Genomic DNA, 22,289 nt, shown 5'->3' with positions numbered 1-22,289 from the left:
TGAAGCGATTCAGACATCGATCCCTTGGGGCTGTATGGGAAACACTGAATATCCTGTTGAAGAAGAAGAGGACTGGGGACGGAGAAGAGCAGCGGCAGGACATTCAGTAACAGGCAATCTAGCCCACCATGGGCATGACTGCACAATTTTTCCGTCAGTTCAGGAGTACTATAATCTGTTAGGGCTTGTTCACACTAAGCGCGATTTCGCTCTTTTTTTTTTAGTGTTGGCGATTTTAAAAAATTGCCTTAGAACCACTATTGTTCTCACATAAGCAATGAGCTTTCTATCCAATTGCAAATACGGCTCCTGCACCATTTTCTGAGCGTTTGCGATTCAATATGAAGTATAGGGAAATCGTTGCGACTTCCCAAGCGCTTAAATGAATAAATACTTGATTCACAAAAGCGTGCTAAATGTTAGCACGCCAGTGAAAAGCCGCTTATCACGTGCAAACTGCCTCTTCGCGCGCGTTAAGTTTTGCGCCGCTTCGCGTGCCAAGTAGCGTGATCAGCATACTTTGCACGCGAAGCGGTGCGCGCTATACTTTACGCGTGCTAGCACGAGAACAGTAACAGTTTTGCCCATGCAAACTACTTAGCACTCTAGTTTGCACGTGCAAAGCCTTACCACGCGCTAACTGAGTTAGCACTTGTTAGAGAATCGAGCCCATTGCATTTATTCATTTTCGGGTCACGTCAGGAAGAAAAAAAAAAAACACCGCTCCACAAAAGCGCTTTTCCGAACGAATTGTAATACTCTTGTAATAGCGCTTAACACCCCTCCCCCCTATAAATCTCTCTGCGCTTGCGATAGCGCTGGCAATTTATAACAGGGCTGTATAGTCGTAGTTGGAGTCGAGGAGTCAGAGTCTGGGCAATTTTGGGCAATCGTAGTCGGAGTTGGAGGTTTCATAAACTGAGGAGTCGGAGTCGGATGATTTTTGTACAAAATCCACAGCCCTGTTGAGTATTAGAGTAAGGAGTCAGAGTCGAGGAGTCAGAGCCATTTTGGGTACCTGGAGTCGGAGTCGGTGGTTTCATTAACTGAGGAGTCAGAGTTGGAGTCGGAAGATTTTTGTACCGACTCCACAGCCTTGATTTATAATGTGAACAAGGCCTTACTCTGCGCCTGAACTGCAGGTTACCTCTTGCTCCTGCTTCTTCCGGGCCGCCTCTTCCTTCTTCCTCTTCTTCTCTTCTTCAACCTGGAGGAGCAGACAGGCAGCTTTAGGAAGATTCAGTCAATAACATTTAACTGTTTGTACAGACATCAAACTATCAGCCAGCGTGATCATAACTGAATGCATCAGTCGTTATTTTATTACCTGTACAAATTTCCCCTATTGTGTATGGTTGGATGAATGGTTGATTTGGAGGGTTACAACATTGAAAAGATAGACCCAATAAAAATGGAGGAGTGTGTATGTACAGCAGAGTCCCCAGTATCTGGCACCGGCGGGGATCGCCTGATGCCTGTGCTTGCCGGATGCTTGAGCACCCGGCTGAAATAGCACAACCTCCCCCCTCAAATACTTACCGAGGCTGCAGCGATTGGCTGTCAGTCTCCCTGTACCTCCTCCTGGGCTCCTAGCGGCTTCCCCAGTGCACGGAAGCCGGAGTGTCAGCTGACCCGCATCTGGTCACGTGACACTCCGGCTTCCATCCACAGATGCCGGAAGCCGCTCTGAGGCCGCGGGGAGATAGAGGGAGACTGCCAGACATTGCTGGAGCCTCTGTAAGTATTTCTAAGCCTGCCAGCAGCCACAGAAAGCCCCCCCCCCCCCCCCCGCCCCTTTCCCCAAGGAGGTTCCCATGATCCCTCACGCATGCCGGCTAGTTGAGACTTCCGGTTGCCTGAATTCCGGATAACGTGAATCTGTATGGGTAAGTGTTCAATAAGAAATAAGAGTTACGTTTGTGAATTGGTACAATTGTTACCTTTACGCGAATGCCGCGTTCCAATGCCAATTTTCCGTGTCGTTTCAGGTGATCCTAGAAGCAACAGGCTGCTTCCATGATCGCTACGTAAAACACCGCCATGTCCCCCTGCGGGAGTTAGTATTGACGCCTGCCAGGAAGCAACACCGGAAGAGGCCAAGTGCTTTTCTGCACACTTGTACAAAAGCATTTCAGCAAGACACCCGTCTTAACCAGCCCTTAAAGTGTTCCAGAGCTGGTACACAAAGAGTCAATACTTACCCGGGGCTTCTTCCAGCCGCATAAGTCCCTCGCCGTCCTCCCACTCAGCCCTGGTAACTGTCTCAGTCACTCACATCCAGTCTGGGTCTTCTGCGTATGCGAGGACCTCATGCGCATGCACAGAAGGTCACGACTGAAGCGACTGAGTCTATTACCAGGGCTAATCGTTGCTGAACAGCAGACTGCGGGAGGGCGGTGAGGGACTCACACATGCTTATGGGGCTGGAGGAAGACGCGGGTAAGTATTGATTCTTCAAAGAAAACCTGTAACGAAGAAAAAATCCCCTGGGGGGTACTTACCTCTGGATCCTAATGAGGCTTCCCCCGTTCTTCTATGTCCCTCCTTTTCCAGCTGCAGACCCCCGAAGTGCGGCGATGTAAATATTTACCTCCCGGGATCCAGCGCAGGTGTACTAGCGGATCTCCCTTCAGGATAAGGCGGAGATAGCCGAACCCAATCGATCTGCTCTACTGCGCAGACGCGAGTCCTCTTGCGCCTGCACAGTATAGCAGATACGATCGGGTTCGGCCATTTCCGCCGTACCCGAAGGAAGAGCTGTTGCTACTGCGCCTGCGCTGGATCCCGGGAGGTAAATAAAACAGCGCTTATCAGGGGAGGATTCCGGGACACTTCGGGGGAGCCAGCGCTGGACTGCCTGCAGCTACAGGGATGGGGAAGCCTCAGTGGGACCCTGAGGCTTCCTCCTCCCAAGGGATTTTTTTTTTTGTTATAGAGTCTCTTTAATGCCCGGTTACCAGCCCCGTTTCCTGTGATAGAAGCTGCAGAGCTGGTATGAAAAGTGCTTCTGCATCTACATAGAAAACTACACATTGGGAAAACAGGCAGGGAACACACTTGTCTTTCAGTTTTCCGCGCACGTTTTCCTGCATCCAAACACACTTGGTGTGCAGTAAATGTATGCAGGAAAACGTGCATGTTTTTTTCACAGCAGCTAATTTAATTGATAGAAAAAACTGACAAAAATGTGCAGAATTATCATGCAGAATATCAGTTTTTGTTCTGCGCGTGAAAAACACATTAAGTGTGAACTAGCTCACTGATTAACATGAGTTAAGTCTGTGCAGAAAACGTGCATGAAAACAGTCAAGTGTGTCCCCTGCCTCAACGTCAATTCCAGCAGCTCCCGACCAATCAGCTGGTGAATTAACCGGCAGCCAGAGGCTTGGATTGGCTCATTATTCTCTCACCGGATCAGCATGTGAGGAGAAGATGAGGCTGTTAGTGAAGTGTTAGCAGCTGGGTAACCCCTCCCATATCTGGACCCCTGGGCTGGCCTAATTAGAATATGTAGTACAGCCTCCTTATTGCTGGATGAAGTGTTAGTTACCTTTTTCTTTTCCTCTCTTTCCTTCAGTAACGTCTCCTTATCCACCAGCTTCACAACTGTGGGAAGACCTGCAAGACAGGACCATCTCTACTGATGAGCGGACTGTATTGTGGCAGTGGCTGGATAGTGTAATGGTTAAAGGACACATCAAAGCAATTTAAAAATTCAAAAATCCACTTACCTGGGGCTTCCTCCAGCCCCTGACAGCCGTCCTGTGCCCTCGCCGCAGCCCTGCTCACCGCTGGTGGCCCGGGTCCCCTTCGGCGCAGGATGTCCACTGTGCCTGTGCAGTAGTCCTGCACCTGTGCTGTACGGTCTGGATGACATCAGCGCGACCAGTGAGCCGCACGCTGGAGCGCAGAAGAAGCCGACCTGCCGAGGTCGGCATCTCCACCGGAGGGCACAGGACAGATGCAGGGGGCTGGAGGTAGCTTCAGGTAAGTGGATTTTTTTATTTTTAAATTGCTCGGACCTTCCCTTTAAGGGCACCGCCTCTTATTTGTCTATTGTTCTTTACAGAGCTATCTCATCTAACCCATCAGCCCATTTTTCTGCTTATACTGTGTGCAACTGTTGCTCACTGCCCCTCTCCTTCTCACTGCACCCTACCCCACAATACCTGCTCACTGCTGCACACTCCACACTAACCCACAATACCTGCTCACTGCTGCACACTCCACACTAACCCACAATACCTGCTCACTGCTGCACACTACACACTACCCCACAATACCTGCTCACTGCTGCACACTACACACTAACCCACAATACCTGCTCACTGCTGCACACTACACACTAACCCACAATACCTGCTCACTGCTGCACACTCCACACTAACCCACAATACCTGCTCACTGCTGCACACTCCACACTAACCCACAATACCTGCTCACTGCTGCACACTCCACACTAACCCACAATACCTGCTCACTGCTGCACACTACACACTAACCCACAATACCTGCTCACTGCTGTACACTACACACTAACCCACAATACCTGCTCACTGCTGCACTCTACACACTAACCCACAATACCTGCTCACTGCTGCACACGCCACACTAACCCACAATACCTGCTCACTGCTGCACACTCCACACTAACCCACAATACCTGCTCACTGCTGCACACTACACACTAACCCACAATACCTGCTCACTGCTGCACACTACACACTAACCCACAATACCTGCTCACTGCTGCACACTACACACTAACCCACAATACCTGCTCACTGCTGCACACTACACACTAACCCACAATACCTGCTCACTGCTGCACACTACACACTAACCCACAATACCTGCTCACTGCTGCACACTACACACTAACCCACAATACCTGCTCACTGCTGCACACTACACACTAACCCACAATACCTGCTCACTGCTGCACACTACACACTAACCCACAAGACCTGCTCACTGCTGCACACTACACACTAACCCACAATACCTGCTTAATGTCCCTCCCTGCTTACTGCACACAACCCCACAATACCTGCTTCACTGCCCCTCCCCTGCTCACTGCACCCTACCACACAATACCTGCTCACTGCTGCACACTACACACTAACCCACAATACCTGCTCACTGCTGCACACTACACACTAACCCACAATACCTGCTCACTGCTGCACACTACACACTAACCCACAATACCTGCTTAATGCCCCTCCCTGCTTACTGCACACAACCCCACAATACCTGCTTCACTGCCCCTCCCCTGCTCACTGCACCCTACCACACAATACCTGCTCACTGCTGCACACTACACACTAACCCACAATACCTGCTCACTGCTGCACACTACACACTAACCCACAATACCTGCTCACTGCTGCACACTACACACTAACCCACAATACCTGCTCACTGCTGCACACTACACACTAACCCACAATACCTGCTCAATGCTGCACACTACACACTAACCCACAATACCTGCTTAATGCCCCTCCCTGCTTACTGCACACAACCCCACAATACCTGCTTCACTGCCCCTCCCCTGCTCACTGCACCCTACCACACAATACCTGCTCACTGCTGCACACTACACACTAACCCACAATACCTGCTCACTGCTGCACACTACACACTAACCCACAATACCTGCTCACCGCTGCACACTACACACTAACCCACAATACCTGCTCACTGCTGCACACTACACACTAACCCACAATACCTGCTAACTGCTGCACACTTCACACTAACCCACAATACCTGCTTCACTGCCCCTCCCCTGCTCACTGCACCCTACCACACAATACCTGCTCACTGCTGCACACTACACACTAACCCACAATACCTGCTCACTGCTGCACACTACACACTAACCCACAATACCTGCTCACTGCTGCACACTACACACTAACCCACAAGACCTGCTCACTGCTGCACACTACACACTAACCCACAAGACCTGCTCACTGCTGCACACTACACACTAACCCACAATACCTGCTTAATGCTCCTCCGCTGCTTACTGCACACAACCCCACAATACCTGCTTCACTGCCCCTCCCCTGCTCACTGCACCCTACTACACAATACCTGCTCACTGCTGCACACTACACACTAACCCACAATACCTGCTCACTGCTGCACACTACACACTAACCCACAATACCTGCTCACTGCTGCACACTACACACTAACCCACAATACCTGCTCACTGCTGCACACTACACACTAACCCACAATACCTGCTTAATGCCCCTCCCCTGCTTACTGCACACAACCCCACAATACCTGCTTCCCTGCCCCTCCACTGCTCACTGCACCCTACCACACAATACCTGCTCACTGCTGCACACTACACACTAACCCACAATACCTGCTCACTGCTGCACACTAACCCACAATACCTGCTCACTGCTGCACACTACACACTAACCCACAATACCTGCTTAATGCCCCTCCCCTGCTTACTGCACACAACCCCACAATACCTGCTTCACTGCCCCTCCCCTGCTCACTGCACACTACCACACAATACCTGCTCACTGCTGCACACTACACACTAACCCACAATACCTGCTCAATGCCCCTCCCCTGCACACAACCCCACAGTACCTGCTTCACTACCCCTCTCCTTCTCACTGCACCCTACCCCATAATACCTGCTCACTACTCCTCCTGCTTACTACACCCTAACCAACAATACCTGCTTCACTGCCCCTCCCCTGATCACTTCACCCTACCACACAATACTGCTCACTGCAGCATACCCCAAAATACCTGCTCACTGCACCTCCCCTGCTGCTAACTATTACCCCCCAACAGCTAGCTACTCACTGCCCCTCCCCCACAATACCTGTTCACTGCTCCTCTCATTCTCACTGCAACCTACCCTACAATACCGGCTCAATACCCATCCTGCTCACTATACCCTAACCCACAATACCTGCTCAATGCCCCTCCCCTGCTCACTGCACCCTACTACCACAATACCTGCTTCACTACCCCTCTCCTTCTCACTGCACCCTACCCCACAATACCTGCTCACTGCCCCTCCCCTGCTCACTACACCCTCCCCCAAAATACCTGCTCACTACCTCTCCTGCTCACTACACCCTACCCCACAATACCTGCTCCCTACCCCTCCTGCTCACTACACCCTAACCAACAATACCTGCTCAATGCCCCTCTCCTGCTCACTACACCCTACCCCACAATACCTGCTCCCTACCCCTCCTGCTCACTACACCCTAACCAACAATACCTGCTCAATGCCCCTCCCCTGCTCACTGCACACAAACCCACAATACCTGCTTCACTGCCCCTCCCCTGCTCACTGCACCCTACCACACAATACCTGCTCACTGCTGCACACTACACACTAACCCACAATACCTGCTCAATGCCCCTCCACTGCTCACTGCATCCTACCCCCACAATACCTGCTCACTGCACCACATCCCACAATACCTGCTCACTGCCCCTCCCCTGCTGCTCACTATTACCCCCCCCCCCAACAGATAGCTACTCACTGCCCCTCCTCCACAATACCTGCTCACTGCCCCTCCCCTGCTCACTACACCCTCCCCCAGAATACCTGCTCACTACCTCTCCTGCTCACTGCTGCTCACTACAACCAAACCCACAATACCTGCTCACTACCCCTCTCCTGCTTACTGCACCTTACCCAGCAATACCTGCTCACTACCCTTTCTCTGCTTACTACCCCTCCTCCACAACAGCTGCCCACTGCCTTTCCCATGGATTGTGCTGCGCAGTTCTTACCTTCATGATCCTCAAGGCGCACGCCAAGTTCTGGGAGGACGTCGTCCCGCAGAGCGTCACACAGCTGCAGCACCCCCAGCACTGGAAGAGACAAGGTGGGAATTACTATCAAATCTCTCGCTTTCCTACAGCAGATCCGCCACTTCATTACCAAATGTAACAACACAATCATGTAAAAAAAAAAATGAATATGAAGTGGTTTAAAATATCTACTTTCCCTTTCCCTGGAGCCTTATCTCGTGATTACCAGAACTCAGTCAGGCTGACCGTAAGCCCCCAAAACCATTGGCTACTGATGGCATGAAAAAGTCGCTATAACGCTGGAAAAAACTGCATCACAAAGGAAGGGACTATGTAATCCCTTGATCGGGTCCGCTATTTCCACCTGAGCCCAATTAGAAAGCCGCACCTGCACTAGAGCCGGGGAAGGTAAATATTGCAGGTGCTACTGTGCCACACCCCACATCCTTGACTGTCGTTTCGGGAGCTTCCAGCGCTGGATAGCTGGGATGGAGGAGGATAGGGGGAGCCTCTTTAGGATCCAGAGTTTTCCCCTCCCGAGATAAGTATCCCCCAGAGGGTTTTTTTTTTTACTTACAGATTTTCTTTAAGTAACCCTTCAATAGACCACATGTATGAATGTGCTGCATTTCACAAGTGGATTTATGTTTTGTAGTGTGAAAGAGTCCTAAAAGGTTCCCTTGGAAACATGTACGTGTCCATATTTATTATGTACGCCTATGGATGAGGGCGGGTTTCTTATGCGGAAGCGCACTGCCATTGGCCCGCATGCTTCAGTGCGCTGATTGGACTCCTCTGACGGCGGTTTCCATGGCGACGCGCTTCCCTGACGCATGTATCTGCCAATTACGTGAGAGAGGACGGGGCATCTTGAACTGTCGGATGTGCGTCTCCGCTCTAACGCTTATATTCCCCGCTGTTAGTTTCTAACACTTGTGCACATTGGCCTCGGAAGACGCTTGGCATTAACCCTGCGAAACGGTTGTAAGGCCGTGCACCTTTTAGTGCCCACTGCTGCCTCCCCACCATTCATCCACAGTATGGAGACTTGAGTATACAATTTTTACCCTGCACTTTGTCTGAATACAAACTGATGCATTTTTTTGCTGCTAGACTGCATGGCTGCTTCTTTGTACTGCACATTGCTGTCATTAAACTATAGTGCCAGACTTTTCTTTGCCTTTTCAATTTTCTAAAAGGGTCCCTCCTGGGCCTCATGGATGGTCGTCAGGACCATTCCCTTATTCGTGCTCCAGTCCATGTATGAGCGCAGCTGCACTGCGCAGGACAGGTGCAAATACAACCCACGCCTGTGCAGTAGCACGGAACAACTCGTGTACGTAAAAATAACCTTTAAGTCGCTCAGCAACAGTATAGTGTGCTCTGCCCCACGGCACCGTGCCAATCAGAATCCGCTTTTCAGAAGTGACTCTGTACGGAGCTGCTCTGCGTTGTCTCACCTTTGCTCTCTCGGGCGATCTGTCGGACCCCCTCTCTGAACTGGGACAGAACCTGGAGGTACGGCATCACTGTGCTCTCCAGCTAAACAGAAGGATAAAATGCTTTAATTGCAAGAAAGTGCTATTAATAATGAGCAGACCCGCCCATAATAGGGAGGAGTCACGGATGTGCACAGATGTAATGAAAGACTAGCAACAATATGAGAAAGCCGACTTACAGCCACCACATACACTATGGATAACATGAAAAGCGCAACACTCCCTGTGGCAGGAAACACAGTCGAGGGGCCATCCCCTCACTTTCCCTGGGTTGAGGTCACATGATTATGCCTACAGGAAACTGCAGATGCATGCTGGGAGAAGATTTTACTATCTATACTGAATTTTTCCCAGTGTGCATATGAGTCAGCTGCTTCCTGTAGGCATAATCATGTGACCACGATCCAGGGAAAATATAAAAGTCAGTCCCTTCTAGCTTCAACACAAAATATTTAATTAAAGGACCACTATTGCGGAAAAAAAGTTGGCAGTTATAATCTGACAGAACCAACAGGTTTTGGGCCAGGCCCTTTCCTCATGGGGGATTTTCAGTGTTTCCAGCATTTCCTGAAGAGCAGTTGCAAAGTCTAACTGACAAAATAGTGTGCAACTGAGAGGCTGGCTGGTGTCTTACTATTTTGGCAGTTTAAATGCTGTTCAGGAAATACTGTTGAAAACAAAGAAAACCCTGAGAAACCCCCATGAGGAGCTGGATTGGGCCAGAACCTGTCGGTTCTGTCAGATTTTAACTGCCTACTTTCTTTCATTATAGTGGTCCTTTACATGGAGTGCCTGGTACCAATGTCACACACAACACGTAGGTCTGTTACACGCTGATTTACATAAGGACATTGGAGCCTGACAGAAGCTATATGAGAGCAGTGCCATGTATGTCCACTAGAGGAGCAGGAGAGCTGCGAGATGGCGGAAACTGACTGTTTATCTAAGCCGCAGGTGTCCAACTCCAGCACTCAAGACCCACATCCATGCCAGTGTTTAGGATAGACTGAGAAATGTCTTCTACTTGATGAACCCCACCTCTCCTGATTCAGTCCCATCCGTTAACTTGAGCTGAGACAAATTTATGTGAGGTGCTCTGCCCTTCAGTACTAGAGTTCAAAATCCCGAGCTGATCCTGAGACCAGATACATCTGTATCTGGGAGCTACAATCACACTAGTCTGAGTAACAGCATACACAGGACACATTGTGACTTAAAGGGAACCTCAACCGAGTAAATGATTTAAAATAAACACATGATGTACCTGCAAATGAATATTACATACTTACCTCACCATCAGTTCCTTTCAAAAGCTCACCATTTTCATCTTACAGTGATCCCTTCAATGGGGGCTCCTTTCCACTATTTCAGTTGCTGTCAGTTATAACTGAACGGACAACTGATGTGCAAGGTAATATTCTTGTTTCCCTATGGCTCACATAACGATAATACAGTTTAACAGTGTGTGCTGACCAGGAAGCTGTTACGGGGTAATCACCATTTTTAAAAAGGAGGATGAAGAATTCCATTGATCACAGTGGACAAACAGGACGCGGGAGAGGAGGAACATTGATGAGTAGACTCTGCGGGAGGCAAGTATGACCTGTGTATGGTTATTTTGACTTCTATTTTACAAATCAGGTTCACTTTATGGTGTCCATATACAGTATCTAGTGATGTATGGGCAGCTCGACAAATCTCACTCTCTCTGACCAAATCTGATCGGAGATAGGTCTGTTGGCTGCCCATGCGCCGCAGGCTGATTCCCAAACAATTTTAGCATGAAATCTCCCAGGAATCGGCATTGTAACACCACATGGTCACCCTCAGCTAGGGCCGCCTTCAGGGCATCACAGGGGGGACTGCTTTATGGGGCCCTAGTGAATCTGGGGCCCAGCAAACAGTGCCATAAATGGGCTGCCCATTAAAGTGATGAGAGGTGCCGGGATGCTGATCCTGGAGTTAGTGATTAAAGTAAATCTGCAACAAATGGGAGAAAAGGACTTTTACTTACCTGGGCCTCCTTCAGCTCCCTCCATTCCCTTCCGGTCCGATCCGTTCTGCTCCTATGAAGACCACACAATCCAGCTGGGTTGCGGGGCACTAGCTGGGAGCGTACTGTGCAAACGCAGTTGCTGTCTTAATGAACTGAACATACGCAGAACGCTCCCAGGCATGGGAGTGCATGAAAAGCGGTCACAGGAACATTAGTGTGTTCAGGCCTTCAAAGATTGTGATTTTCCATGGGGGGGGGCACATGGGAGTGAGGGGACCCAGGGCTGGTTTTCCCATGAGGCAAGATGAAACATTCGCATCAGGCGGCAGAGATTGCAGGGGCAGTATTTGTGTACTGTGTTTACACCAACAGCATGCAGTCAGAGTAGGAAGAGAACGAGACTCACAGCCTCACAGCCAGCCAGTGTGCTATTGTGTTGAGCTGCAACATGTCATGTGAGAACATTCATTGAAGCAGAGTAAATTGTCGGGGTGCTGTGCGATTGTTCCAAATCGGGTGGGGGTGAGGGGCGCATCCTCACGTTTGACTCAGGTAACAAAAAGTCTAGAACCGGCCTTGGGTGGGCCCAGTATGGGGCCCAGTGGGTTTGCCCAGTATGGGGCCCTCAAATTTCTGATGGCGGCCCTGCCCTCAGCCGATGTCCCTCAAATGTTAGATGTCCCCCCAGCACATGCATGTAAATACTTTACCTGTCTGCTGCACCCGAGTCTAGGCATTTGGGTCCCATATGACTGATGACTTTATAGCTTATGGGGCGTGTGTATGACATCTATATGCCAGTAGTCACGAAGGACGCGAATGTGGAAGTATGGTGGGGACAGTAAAGTATTTACATGCACATGCTGGGGTGGGGCATCCGACATTTGGGGGGACAGCGGCCGGGGGATCCTTCCCGTTTGTCAGTCATCGTGATATTGCATGCAAACCCAAACCACCACATCCTCCCGAGATTTCCCAGTATATCAGATCGATACATTCCACCAATTTCAGCCCGAAAGTGGTCGAATCGTCGATCAAGCAGGCTTGTGGCAGAACCAATTTTCTATATCTGATTCGATAATAATAAGCGAATTGCATTGTCGATCAGCCGCAAAATCGCCAGATGTATGGCCACCTTTACAGGCTGCAGACTCTGACCAGCATACACAAGCAGAACAGAGGATTAGCTTGACTTGTAGCAGACAATGAGGCAGAATTACTAAACAGACACATCAAACGCTAATTCTCCAACGCTGCGGCTTACATTCATGTTCTGTCCGCTTCCTCCCACCGGGAATCCAATAGGCTCCTCCCCCTCTATGGCACCGAATATCTGAAAAGCAACCGTATACATTGTGAGTGGCCAATTACACTTTCCACACACACAGCAGACAATTAGCAGGATTGTGTACCGACCCATAAAATCCCTAAAAATAATATAAACATAAAATAGGTATACTGTAAATTCAAAATTATTTAGACAAGCTATAAACCCTGGAGTCTTTATAAGAATTCCCACATGATTGAATGCAGTCTAGAGGAATAAAATGACCGGAGGAGAGAGGACAGTCATACAGTAATCTGTTCTTTGAAATATCTGGATCTATTTAAAGGACATCCGAGATGAAAATAAGATGATGAGATTAACAATTGTAACTATTCTCCAACTCCTAAAAATGACTTTTCTTTAAAGGACTTACGAGGCCAAAATCTGCCCCCAAAACGTTAAAAAAAGTTAACTACCTGCATGACTTTGTAAGGCACGGAGGACGCCGTCCGCACCCTCCGTGCCGTTCCGCCTGGTCCCCTCTGCTCAATAGCTCCCCTGAAAGGCTGCGACCCCATGGTCCGGGTCGATATCTGCAGCTTGCATAAAGATGGCCGCCGGAGCTGGCCACGGCTGCGCAGTCCGCATAGCCGCTACTGCGGCTGCGCAGCTCTAGGACCAACCCTCCGATCCACGCTGCCTGTTACGTGGATCGGCTCTAGAGCTGCGCAGCCGCAGTAGCGGCTATGCGGACTGCGCAGCCGTGGCCAGCTCCGGCGGCCATCTTTATGCAGGCTGCAGATACCGACCCGGACCGTGGGGTCGCAGCCTTTCAGGGGGGCTATTGAGTAGAGGGGACCAGGCGGAACGGCATGGAGAGGGCAGACGGCGTCCTCCGTGCCTTACAAAGTCATGCAGGTAGTTAACTTTTTTTATGTTTTGGGTCCAGATTTTGGCCTCGTAAGTCCTTTAAGATATCTTACAGTTTTATATTTAAATCTACTTTTTAAGTTTTTACTGTTTAATTGTCTCTGCTCAATGACACATGCATTGAAGTATGCCAGAGCTAAAATCTATGAACTATTGACCCTTTGTATCTCTTTCCTGCTTTCAGACACCATTTTCTGCCAGGAAAGTGTTTTATGGCTGTAATTCCTTATCAGTGAGGGTTACCCTATAGTCCCACCCAGACAGAAACTTGCATACCTGATGTTTAACACTTTCAGGCAGAGAAAGGAAAAAAAAAGGAAAACAGCATAGTTATTTGTGTGCTTGGCACTGCAGGTACACGTTTATCTCACCATGTCACGTCACTTCGGTCGTCCTTTAAAGCGGTTTCTAGTGATAATAGCTGTAAAGTTCCGCTTTGTCAGAGGATCTAGACAGCTGCCTCAGATCAAGAGGAAGTTGCAGTGCTAATAATCTACTGATGGATGAATAAAGCTCTAATTCTTTACCTCAGTGCCCGGCACCCCTCATCGATAATGCATGGATAATAGTGCCATGCAGACCTCTCCGTATAGCAGCACACGGACCGGCTGAGGGAGGGGACCATGGGATAACTTACCTTCAGCATCCGCGTCAGGTAGGTGCTGATGCTCTCCAGTAGCATCCTGTTGGGCGGCTGTTTGGCGGCCTTCTTGGACGCGATGTATGAATTGGACAGGCTGACGAGAGAGCGCATCTCTTCCATGACGGTTCGCGTGTCGATGTTATCGCACAGAGCTGCGTGGACGGCCGCCTTCTTGTTGTAGAAACTGCAGAGAGAGAAATGGTGGGATTGTTATAAAGATGGCTGCCAAGCATGGCTCCACAGAGCACAGGAGGAAGAGGGACGGTCTGTCTGCAGAGCAAGCCTGGAATGTATTCCCACACAAAGATCTTATGTTAATGTGTATTTCCGGATTGAGCACGTGACACACTGGTAAATGCTGCCAGAAATACAGTAAGTTAATTACCTTGCTTTTCCCCTCTCAACTGAGCATACAGCAGTAAATGCATACAGACACGCCCCCTGGGGTGGAGCTATATGCATTCACTTATATGTATAGATCCACCCTCAGGAACCTGTCCAAGCTCTGTAATCTCAGAAGTTAAATCCACACTGAGTGTACTGCTAGACATGCCCCCTGGGGTGGAGCTATATGCACATAACCTATATGTATCCATCTGTCCTCAGAAACCCACCAAAGCTCTGTAACCCCAAGAGTGAAATCCACACTGAGTGTACCGCTAGACACGCCCCCTGGGGAGGAGCTATATACACACACACACAACTATATGTATAGATCCACCCTCAGAAACCTGCACAAGCTCTGCAATCCCAGGAGTGAAATCCACACCGAGCATACTGCTATAGACACGCCTCTTGGGGTGGAGCTATATGCACATACCTATGTGTATGATACGCAATAGACATTTAAAACATACGTCTGAACTAGGCCTTCAGCGTATATCTGAAAAGCATAATGCCTGCATTAAACACACTGACAAGCCATTACCTTATTTCTATCCGCCTGAACTTGGTTCTGGTTTGCCAGGTGCCCTCCGTGAATTTTAGCATCTAATGACTGCAGGAAAGACTTTAGGCCCCTCCTATCCCCGCCCACACAGTGACAAGGCTACACCACTTCATCATGCTTGTATTAAAGAGATCCTGTAGTGACATATAGTAGAATGCAGTAAAGAGGCCCTGTAGTGACATATAGCAAAATGCACTAAAGAGGCCCTGTAGTGACATATAGCAGAATGTAGTAAAGAAGCTCTGTAGTGACATATAGTAGAATGCAGTAAAGAGGCCCTGTAGTGACATATAGCAGAATGCAGTAAAGAGGCCCTGTAGTGACATATAGTAGAATGCAGTAAAGAGGCCCTGTAGTGACATATAGCAGAATGCAGTAAAGAGGCCCTGTAGTGACATATAGTAGAATGCAGCAAAGATGTCCTGTAGTGACATATAGCAGAATGCAGTAAAGAAGCTCTGTAGTGACATATAGTAGAATGCAGTAAAGAGGCCCTGTAGTGACATATAGCAGAATGCAGTAAAGAGGCCCTGTAGTGACATATAGTAGAATGCAGTAAAGAGGCCCTGTAGTGACATATAGCAGAATGCAGTAAAGAGGCCCTGTAGTGTCATATAATAGAATGCAGTAAAGAGGCCCTGTAGTGACATATAGCAGAATGCAGTAAAGAGGCCCTGTAGTGACATATAGCAGAATGCAGTAAAGAGGCCCTGTAGTGACATAGTTGAATGCAGTAAAAAGGCCCAGTAGTGACATATAGTTGAATGCAGTAAAGAGGCCCTGTAGTGACATATAGCAGAATGCAGTAAAGAGGCCCTGTAGTGACATATAGCAGAATGCAGTAAAGAGGCCCTGTAGTGACATAGTTGAATGCAGTAAAAAGGCCCTGTAGTGACATAGTTGAATGCAGTAAAAAGGCCCTGTAGTGACATAGTTGAATGCAGTGAAGAGGCCCTGTAGTGACATATAGTTGAATGCAGTAAAGAGGCCCTGTAGTGACATATAGTTGAATGCAGTAAAGAGGCCCTGTAGTGACATATAGCAGAATGCAGTAAAGAGGCCCTGTAGTGACATATAGCAGAATGCAGTAAAGAGGCCCTGTAGTGACATAGTTGAATGCAGTAAAAAGGCCCAGTAGTGACATATAGTTGAATGCAGTAAAGAGGCCCTGTAGTGACATATAGCAGAATGCAGTAAAGAGGCCCTGTAGTGACATATAGCAGAATGCAGTAAAGAGGCCCTGTAGTGACATATAGTAGAATGCAGTAAAGAGGCCCTGTAGTGACATATAGCAGAATGCAGTAAAGGGGCCCTGTAGTGACATATAGTAGAATGCAGTAAAGAGGCCCTGTAGTGACATATAGTAGAATGCAGTAAAGAGGCCCTGTAGTGACATATAGTTGAATGCAGTAAAGAGGCCCTGTAGTGACATATAGCAGAATGCAGTAAAGAGGCCCTGTAGTGACATAGTTGAATGCAGTAAAAAGGCCCTGTAGTGACATAGTTGAATGCAGTAAAGAGGCCCTGTAGTGACATATAGTTGAATGCAGTAAAGAGGCCCTGTAGTGACATATAGTAGAATGCAGTAAATTATTCTGGATACTTTTACATTAAGTATCCTGGTTTCAGCATCAGATTCACTTCCTCCATCTATATATTGCTGTGTATTGTTATGTAGCCCTGTAACATCCCCAGCAGGAGAGGGAATCCAGAGAGGCCGGCGACCTCTGACTTCTGGAAATACAGGTCTGTGCAGCGGTCCACACGTGTATCACTAAGCCATGGGCCAGCCAGTGCAGTGACTGAGCCCCACCTGTTGTTCAGGTCGATCTCCGTGGATTCCCATCGCACAAAGCGGCCGGTGGTATCTGTCGGGGTCCTCAGGACATCCTTCACATTTAAAAAGAATTCCTGGAAAACAAAACCCACCGTTGCTTTAACCTTCAACTCCGGCACATGTAAATGCACTGACAGGTATACACTTATACTCAATCAAAAATGGCTCCTTTGGCCCAAAGCAGCAAAGCTTCCTGTCCCTCTACGGTTTCTGCTACCACTGGAATCCCCCTTTATGTAGACCAATACCAGAACACCTAATATAAAGAATGTCACATGATTTACTCCTATCATTGTCACTGACCATCATAACTCGCTATTGTTTGCTGGATGCTTCTAACTGAGGGCCCTTTCGCACTGGCGTGGTGTGGCAAACTGACGCAATGCTACTGCAGCCTAATGTATCCTTATAGGGAAGTCCATACCAATTTAACACTAGCGCAGAACTAAGGTACCGTGTGGGACCCGCAGCGATCTGCGTCAGCCCGGAAGTCATGTTAGTCTAGGGCGACACACTTTTCTTTACAAAAAAAAAAAAGTTGGCATCGTAGCGCGCAGAAGTGTACTTTTACACTACGCTTCCACCTACCCGAAACAGGAAGTGACCGCAAGTGCGCATCACTTCCTGCTTGGCTGATTGCCAGAGAACACCGTGTACTAACGCGGTGTTCCCTGAAGGCCTGTTTTTGGCAGTGTGATGTGCGCGACGCACCGCTAACGCCAATATACAGTGTGGAAGCAGCCTAAAAGTAACAACTAGGGATCATGGGAAGTGAAGTCCTGTGTCTGCTTTCAAATTCTTTCAGTATCCTGACAATAACACCATGTCAGCCTTAAAGAGAACCCGAGGTGGGGATCGTACAAAGAAATCTATACACAGAGGCTGGGTCTGACTATAGTGCCCAGCCTCTGTTGGTAGGTGAATCCTCGCTAAGTCCCCCCTGCGCTCTGCTCTCCCCCATAAATTACAGCCGTGCTGGCGATACACAGCGTGTCGCAGCGGGCTGTATTTACCTCACTAGTGTCACTCATGGCGCTCCCACGCCTCCTGCAGAGCGCCGGCCTCCGCCCACGTCCCTTCCCTCGCCGCTGATTGGAGGGAAGGGACGCGGGTGGGGACCGGCGCTCTGCAGGAGGCGGGGGGAGCGGCGTGAGTGACATTAGTAAGGTAAACAGCGCGGCCGTAATTTATGGGGGAGAGCGGAGCGCAGGGGGCACTTCAGGGGGATTCAACTAGCAACAGAGGCTGGGCACTATAGCCAGACCCAGCCTCTGTGTATAGATTTCTTTGTACGATCCCCACCTCGGGTTCTCTTTAAAGAGAACCAGAGGTGGGTTCTAAGAATGCTATCCGCATACAGAGGCTGGATCTGCATATACTGCCCAGCCTCTGTTGCTATACAGTTCCCCCCAAAGGCCCCCCTGCGCTCTGCTTGCCCCCCATAAATCATACACCGAGCTGTCGACACACAGCGTGTCACAGCCGGCTGTTTACCTCTGCATCTATCAGTCTCTGCCGCTTCCCCGCCTCCTCCATAGCTCTGGTCCCCACCCGCGTCCCTTCCCTCCCCGCTGATTGGAGGGAAGGGACGCGGGCGGGGACTGGAGCTATAGAGGAGGCGGGGAAGCGGCAGAGACTGACAGATGCAGAGGTAAACACCCGGCTGCAACACGCTGTGTCTCCACAGCTCGGCGTTTGATTTATGGGGGGCAAGCAGAGTGCAGGGGGGGGGCTTAGGGGGGGGGGGGGGGAAATCGGTATAGCAACAGAGGCTGGGCATTATATGCAGACCCAGCCTCAGTATGCTGATAGCATTCTTAGAACCCACCTCGGGTTCTCTTTAAAGCAGTACACTAGCAGTAGTGCTATTGGGAGGAGTTTATGCTGTCCAGTTGTGTACTGGACACAAACACACACAAACACACAGTCTTTCTTAGATTTTATCCAGAGCTCCCCTTAAAGGGGCACTATGGCGAAAAATTGTAAAATTAAAAATATGTGCAAACATATACAAATAAGAAGTATGTTTTTTTCGGAGTAAAATGAGCCATAAATTACTTTTCCCCTACGTTGCTGTCACTTACAGTAGGTAGTAGAAATCTGACAGAAGCAACAGGTTTTGGACTAACCCATCTCTTCATAGGGGATTCTCAGGAATTTATTTATTTTCAAAAGCACTTAGTGAATGGCAGTTGCTTTGCACAACTGCCAAAAAACTGTGTAGTGAGCAGGGAAGCTGGCCAGGGTAATTGTTTTAATCCTTTTTAGGGAAAATCTTTATAAAGAATAAAAGCCTTGCTGAGAATCCTCTATAAAGAGATGGACTAGTCCAAAACCTGTCGCTTCTGTCAGATTTCTACAACCTACTGTAAGTGACAGCAACATAGGAGAAAAGTAATTTATGGCTCATTTTACTCTGGAAGAAATTTCTTATTTGTATAGGTTTGCACATAATTTAAATTTTACAATTTTTCACCATAGTGCCCCTTTAAGTCACAGCAAGAGGCCACTTACACTCATGAATTTCTCGTATTGGACGGCAGACTCCATCGTGTTGGTGGAATAATCCAGCGTGTCCTTCCAGGAGTGCATGAGGAACGCCAGACGCAGCTGCCGGGCTGTGGGAAGAAATGGCTGCAGGGTTAGGCTGGGTTCACACACGTGTACAGTTCCAGGGGAATAATGTGAAATATCTCATTTTAGTAGGAGAGTTAAGCTGGGATGATCCTTTCCACCAGTTTCCTTGTACATTGCAGTGTGCTTACAGTTCCACTGCCTGAAACTGTGACTCAGTGTACCACCCTGCCTCATAACCCCCCTGTCTGCTGTATGCACCCTGAGCTCTATTCTAAGCCGGGAGGATGTAAGAAACAGACTCTCGCTGCCATGGAGGAGGGGCACAAGGGACAACGTGTCACGGGCTGGCAGAATGAAGGGGAGGAGTTTCCTGTATCTCTGCAGTGTAAACACGCTAGGTGAAATGATTATAACCGCATCCGCTGAGAACCTAGCGTATGTACGGCCCCCCCAGACACCCCATCCAGCGATCAGCGCAGTGGATCAACTCAGCCTACAGCAATGCCCCCAACCCGCCTGCTGCGTGATGATACTTGTGCATTGCACCGTCACCGCCCTGCATAGCAACAGAGTGCGCTGCTACCCTACACCTGGAGACGCATTTGTACAGCCTCGGCCCTGCAATGTCACCTGAGGGGTGGGGTCCCGGCTTTACTCTCTCACGCCGAGGTCCGGGAGACGACAATCACATGACTACAGAGCCGCATTTTGTTAAACACTAAAGGTAGCCATGCATCCAGTGACTTGGCTGTATGATTGACTATTCAGTTAGATCATTTTATAGAATCGAGAAGAAATCGTGTGTGTTCCGGAATTCCCAATCGATGAAAAGTGGCTGATTTGATGTCAAATCGACCAGCTTAGTCGATTGAGCAGGATGCAAGATATCTGTCAATCGCACAGGAATCAGCTGCTGTTCACATGCCATTCGATCGACTCTTAATCGATTTTTGCATTCAGAGCATGGAGGCACAACATCGGTCAAATTGAATGTGAACCTGGCTAGGTTGGCCCCTGCACCGGAAGCCCGCAGCGTGGGACATGTCAGCTGCCAGGGGCTGGAGGAAGCCCAGGTAAGTAGATCTTTTTTTTAATTGAGCCTGGACATTCCCTTTAAAGAGACACTGAAGCGGAAAAAAAATATATGATATAATGAATTGGTTGTGTACTATGAATAATTACTAGAAGATTAGCAGCAAAGAAAATATTCTCATATTTTTATTTTCAGGTATATAGTGTTTTTTCTAACTTTGCATCATTCTATAATATGTGCAGATTACACAACACTCAGCATTTAAAATGAGTCTTTCAGAGCAGTCTGTGAAGTAATGACCTCTCCTCTGGCAGAGGAAAAGTAAACAGTTCAATTACAGTTGAGATAATAAAAGTCAGATAACAGCCCTCTCCATGACTAAAGCAGCCCATACACTCAGCCGATTTTCTGGCCGACCGATCGATCGCGATCGATCGATCGATCGATCGCAAATCGGTTGGCCAATCGACCGATCGACGGCCGATTTCGATCGATTTCGATGGATTTCCATCGAACTAGCAGGGTGGAAAATTTAGGTCGATCTGATGAGATTGCTTATCAGTTTGCATTGGCCTTAATGGAAATCTGATGGCAAAAAATGCCATCAGATCGAATTTCAACAGATTTCAAACTGAAATCTATTGGAATTCTATCCTGGTAAAAAATGTTCTAAAAACGCATCAGATAGATCATCAGATGCATTTCTTATCTGTCTGCTGCCAATCTGACGAGTGTATGGGCACCTTAAGTTAGTCGGAGAGCTTAATAGCTTTTTTGCATAGAGATAACAACTGGAGTTTCTCAACTCTTCCTGTACTGGAAACAATTAGACTGATGTATCTGATCTTAATGTTTTTTTTCTTAGCTGTACTACACATACAAATCATAATATCATCATTTTTTTCCGCTTTAGTGTCTCTTTAAGTAACATGAGGGGTTAATGGCTGCAATACTGTATGCAGCACAGTTATTAACCCCTCATGGGCCTTAAGTGCAGCTGTTTATTCTTCCTGGTAGACTTATACTTGAGCCAATAAAAAAAAATCCAGCTTAAGAGGGTCCAATATTGGAGTCGACTTATACATGATGTCGACTCATATTCAAGGATATACGTAATCCACTCAACCATCTCCCGGAGGAGCTGCGGTCGCTACCTGTGTTTCTCCGCAGGGCATCTTTTATAGTGATGAAGTTCTTCAGTGATTTGGACATTTTGCAGCCCGCGATGGTCAGGTGACCCGTATGCAGGAAGTAGCGCACCCAGTGGTCGTTATCAAAGTAGGCCTAGAAGAAGTGACACTGGTCAGCTGACAGGAAGAGGAAATGCACAAACTCAGCCACACAACTGGGGAAACTCTCATCCAATCCTACCTCTGACTGAGCCAACTCGTTGTCATGATGGGGGAATCGCAGATCAAAGCCTCCCCCGTGAATGTCCATGGATTCTCCGAAGATAGAGCCCGCCATCGCTGAGCACTCGATGTGCCACCCAGGCCGACCCTGCGATACAACAACAGTGTGAGACACATAAGCAGCCTGATGTGCATAAAAGCGAGCTTTATAGTGGATAATGGTACACCCTCACTTACTACCTTGAATGGGGCAATTAATCAAGTCATCTTTTATTAAAGAAGCGCTGCAGTGGAGATAACATAATGAATAAAACTGCTTATTGTTTATAATATTCATTTATAGATTATCAGTGTCTGTAAAATCTTTCCTCTTCCTGATTTACATTCT

At 48.4% G+C, this 22,289-nt stretch overlaps 1 protein-coding gene across 2 annotated transcripts in view; it reads right to left on the bottom strand.

Annotated features, from left to right (window-relative positions):
• CARS1 (cysteinyl-tRNA synthetase 1) overlaps window positions 1-22,289 on the bottom strand; it is a 70,599-nt gene that overhangs the window by 8,381 nt on the left and 39,929 nt on the right. For both annotated transcript variants that reach the window (XM_068260661.1, XM_068260662.1), the window contains 10 exons: window positions 21,921-22,049; window positions 21,704-21,833; window positions 19,454-19,557; window positions 16,916-17,013; window positions 14,148-14,337; window positions 12,578-12,646; window positions 9,279-9,360; window positions 7,798-7,878; window positions 3,551-3,618; window positions 1,148-1,207 (listed from right to left, as the gene is read on the bottom strand). In XM_068260661.1, coding sequence (XP_068116762.1) covers window positions 1,148-1,207; window positions 3,551-3,618; window positions 7,798-7,878; window positions 9,279-9,360; window positions 12,578-12,646; window positions 14,148-14,337; window positions 16,916-17,013; window positions 19,454-19,557; window positions 21,704-21,833; window positions 21,921-22,049 — 1,011 coding nt within the window. The remainder of the gene's footprint in view (window positions 1-1,147; window positions 1,208-3,550; window positions 3,619-7,797; window positions 7,879-9,278; window positions 9,361-12,577; window positions 12,647-14,147; window positions 14,338-16,915; window positions 17,014-19,453; window positions 19,558-21,703; window positions 21,834-21,920; window positions 22,050-22,289) is intronic.

The sequence above is a fragment of the Hyperolius riggenbachi genome, chromosome 11 (assembly GCF_040937935.1).
Source record: "Hyperolius riggenbachi isolate aHypRig1 chromosome 11, aHypRig1.pri, whole genome shotgun sequence".
NCBI classification, from domain to species: Eukaryota; Metazoa; Chordata; class Amphibia; order Anura; family Hyperoliidae; genus Hyperolius; species Hyperolius riggenbachi.
Note: the sequence above shows the minus strand (reverse complement) of the source record. Positions and strands in the feature narration are given on the sequence as shown.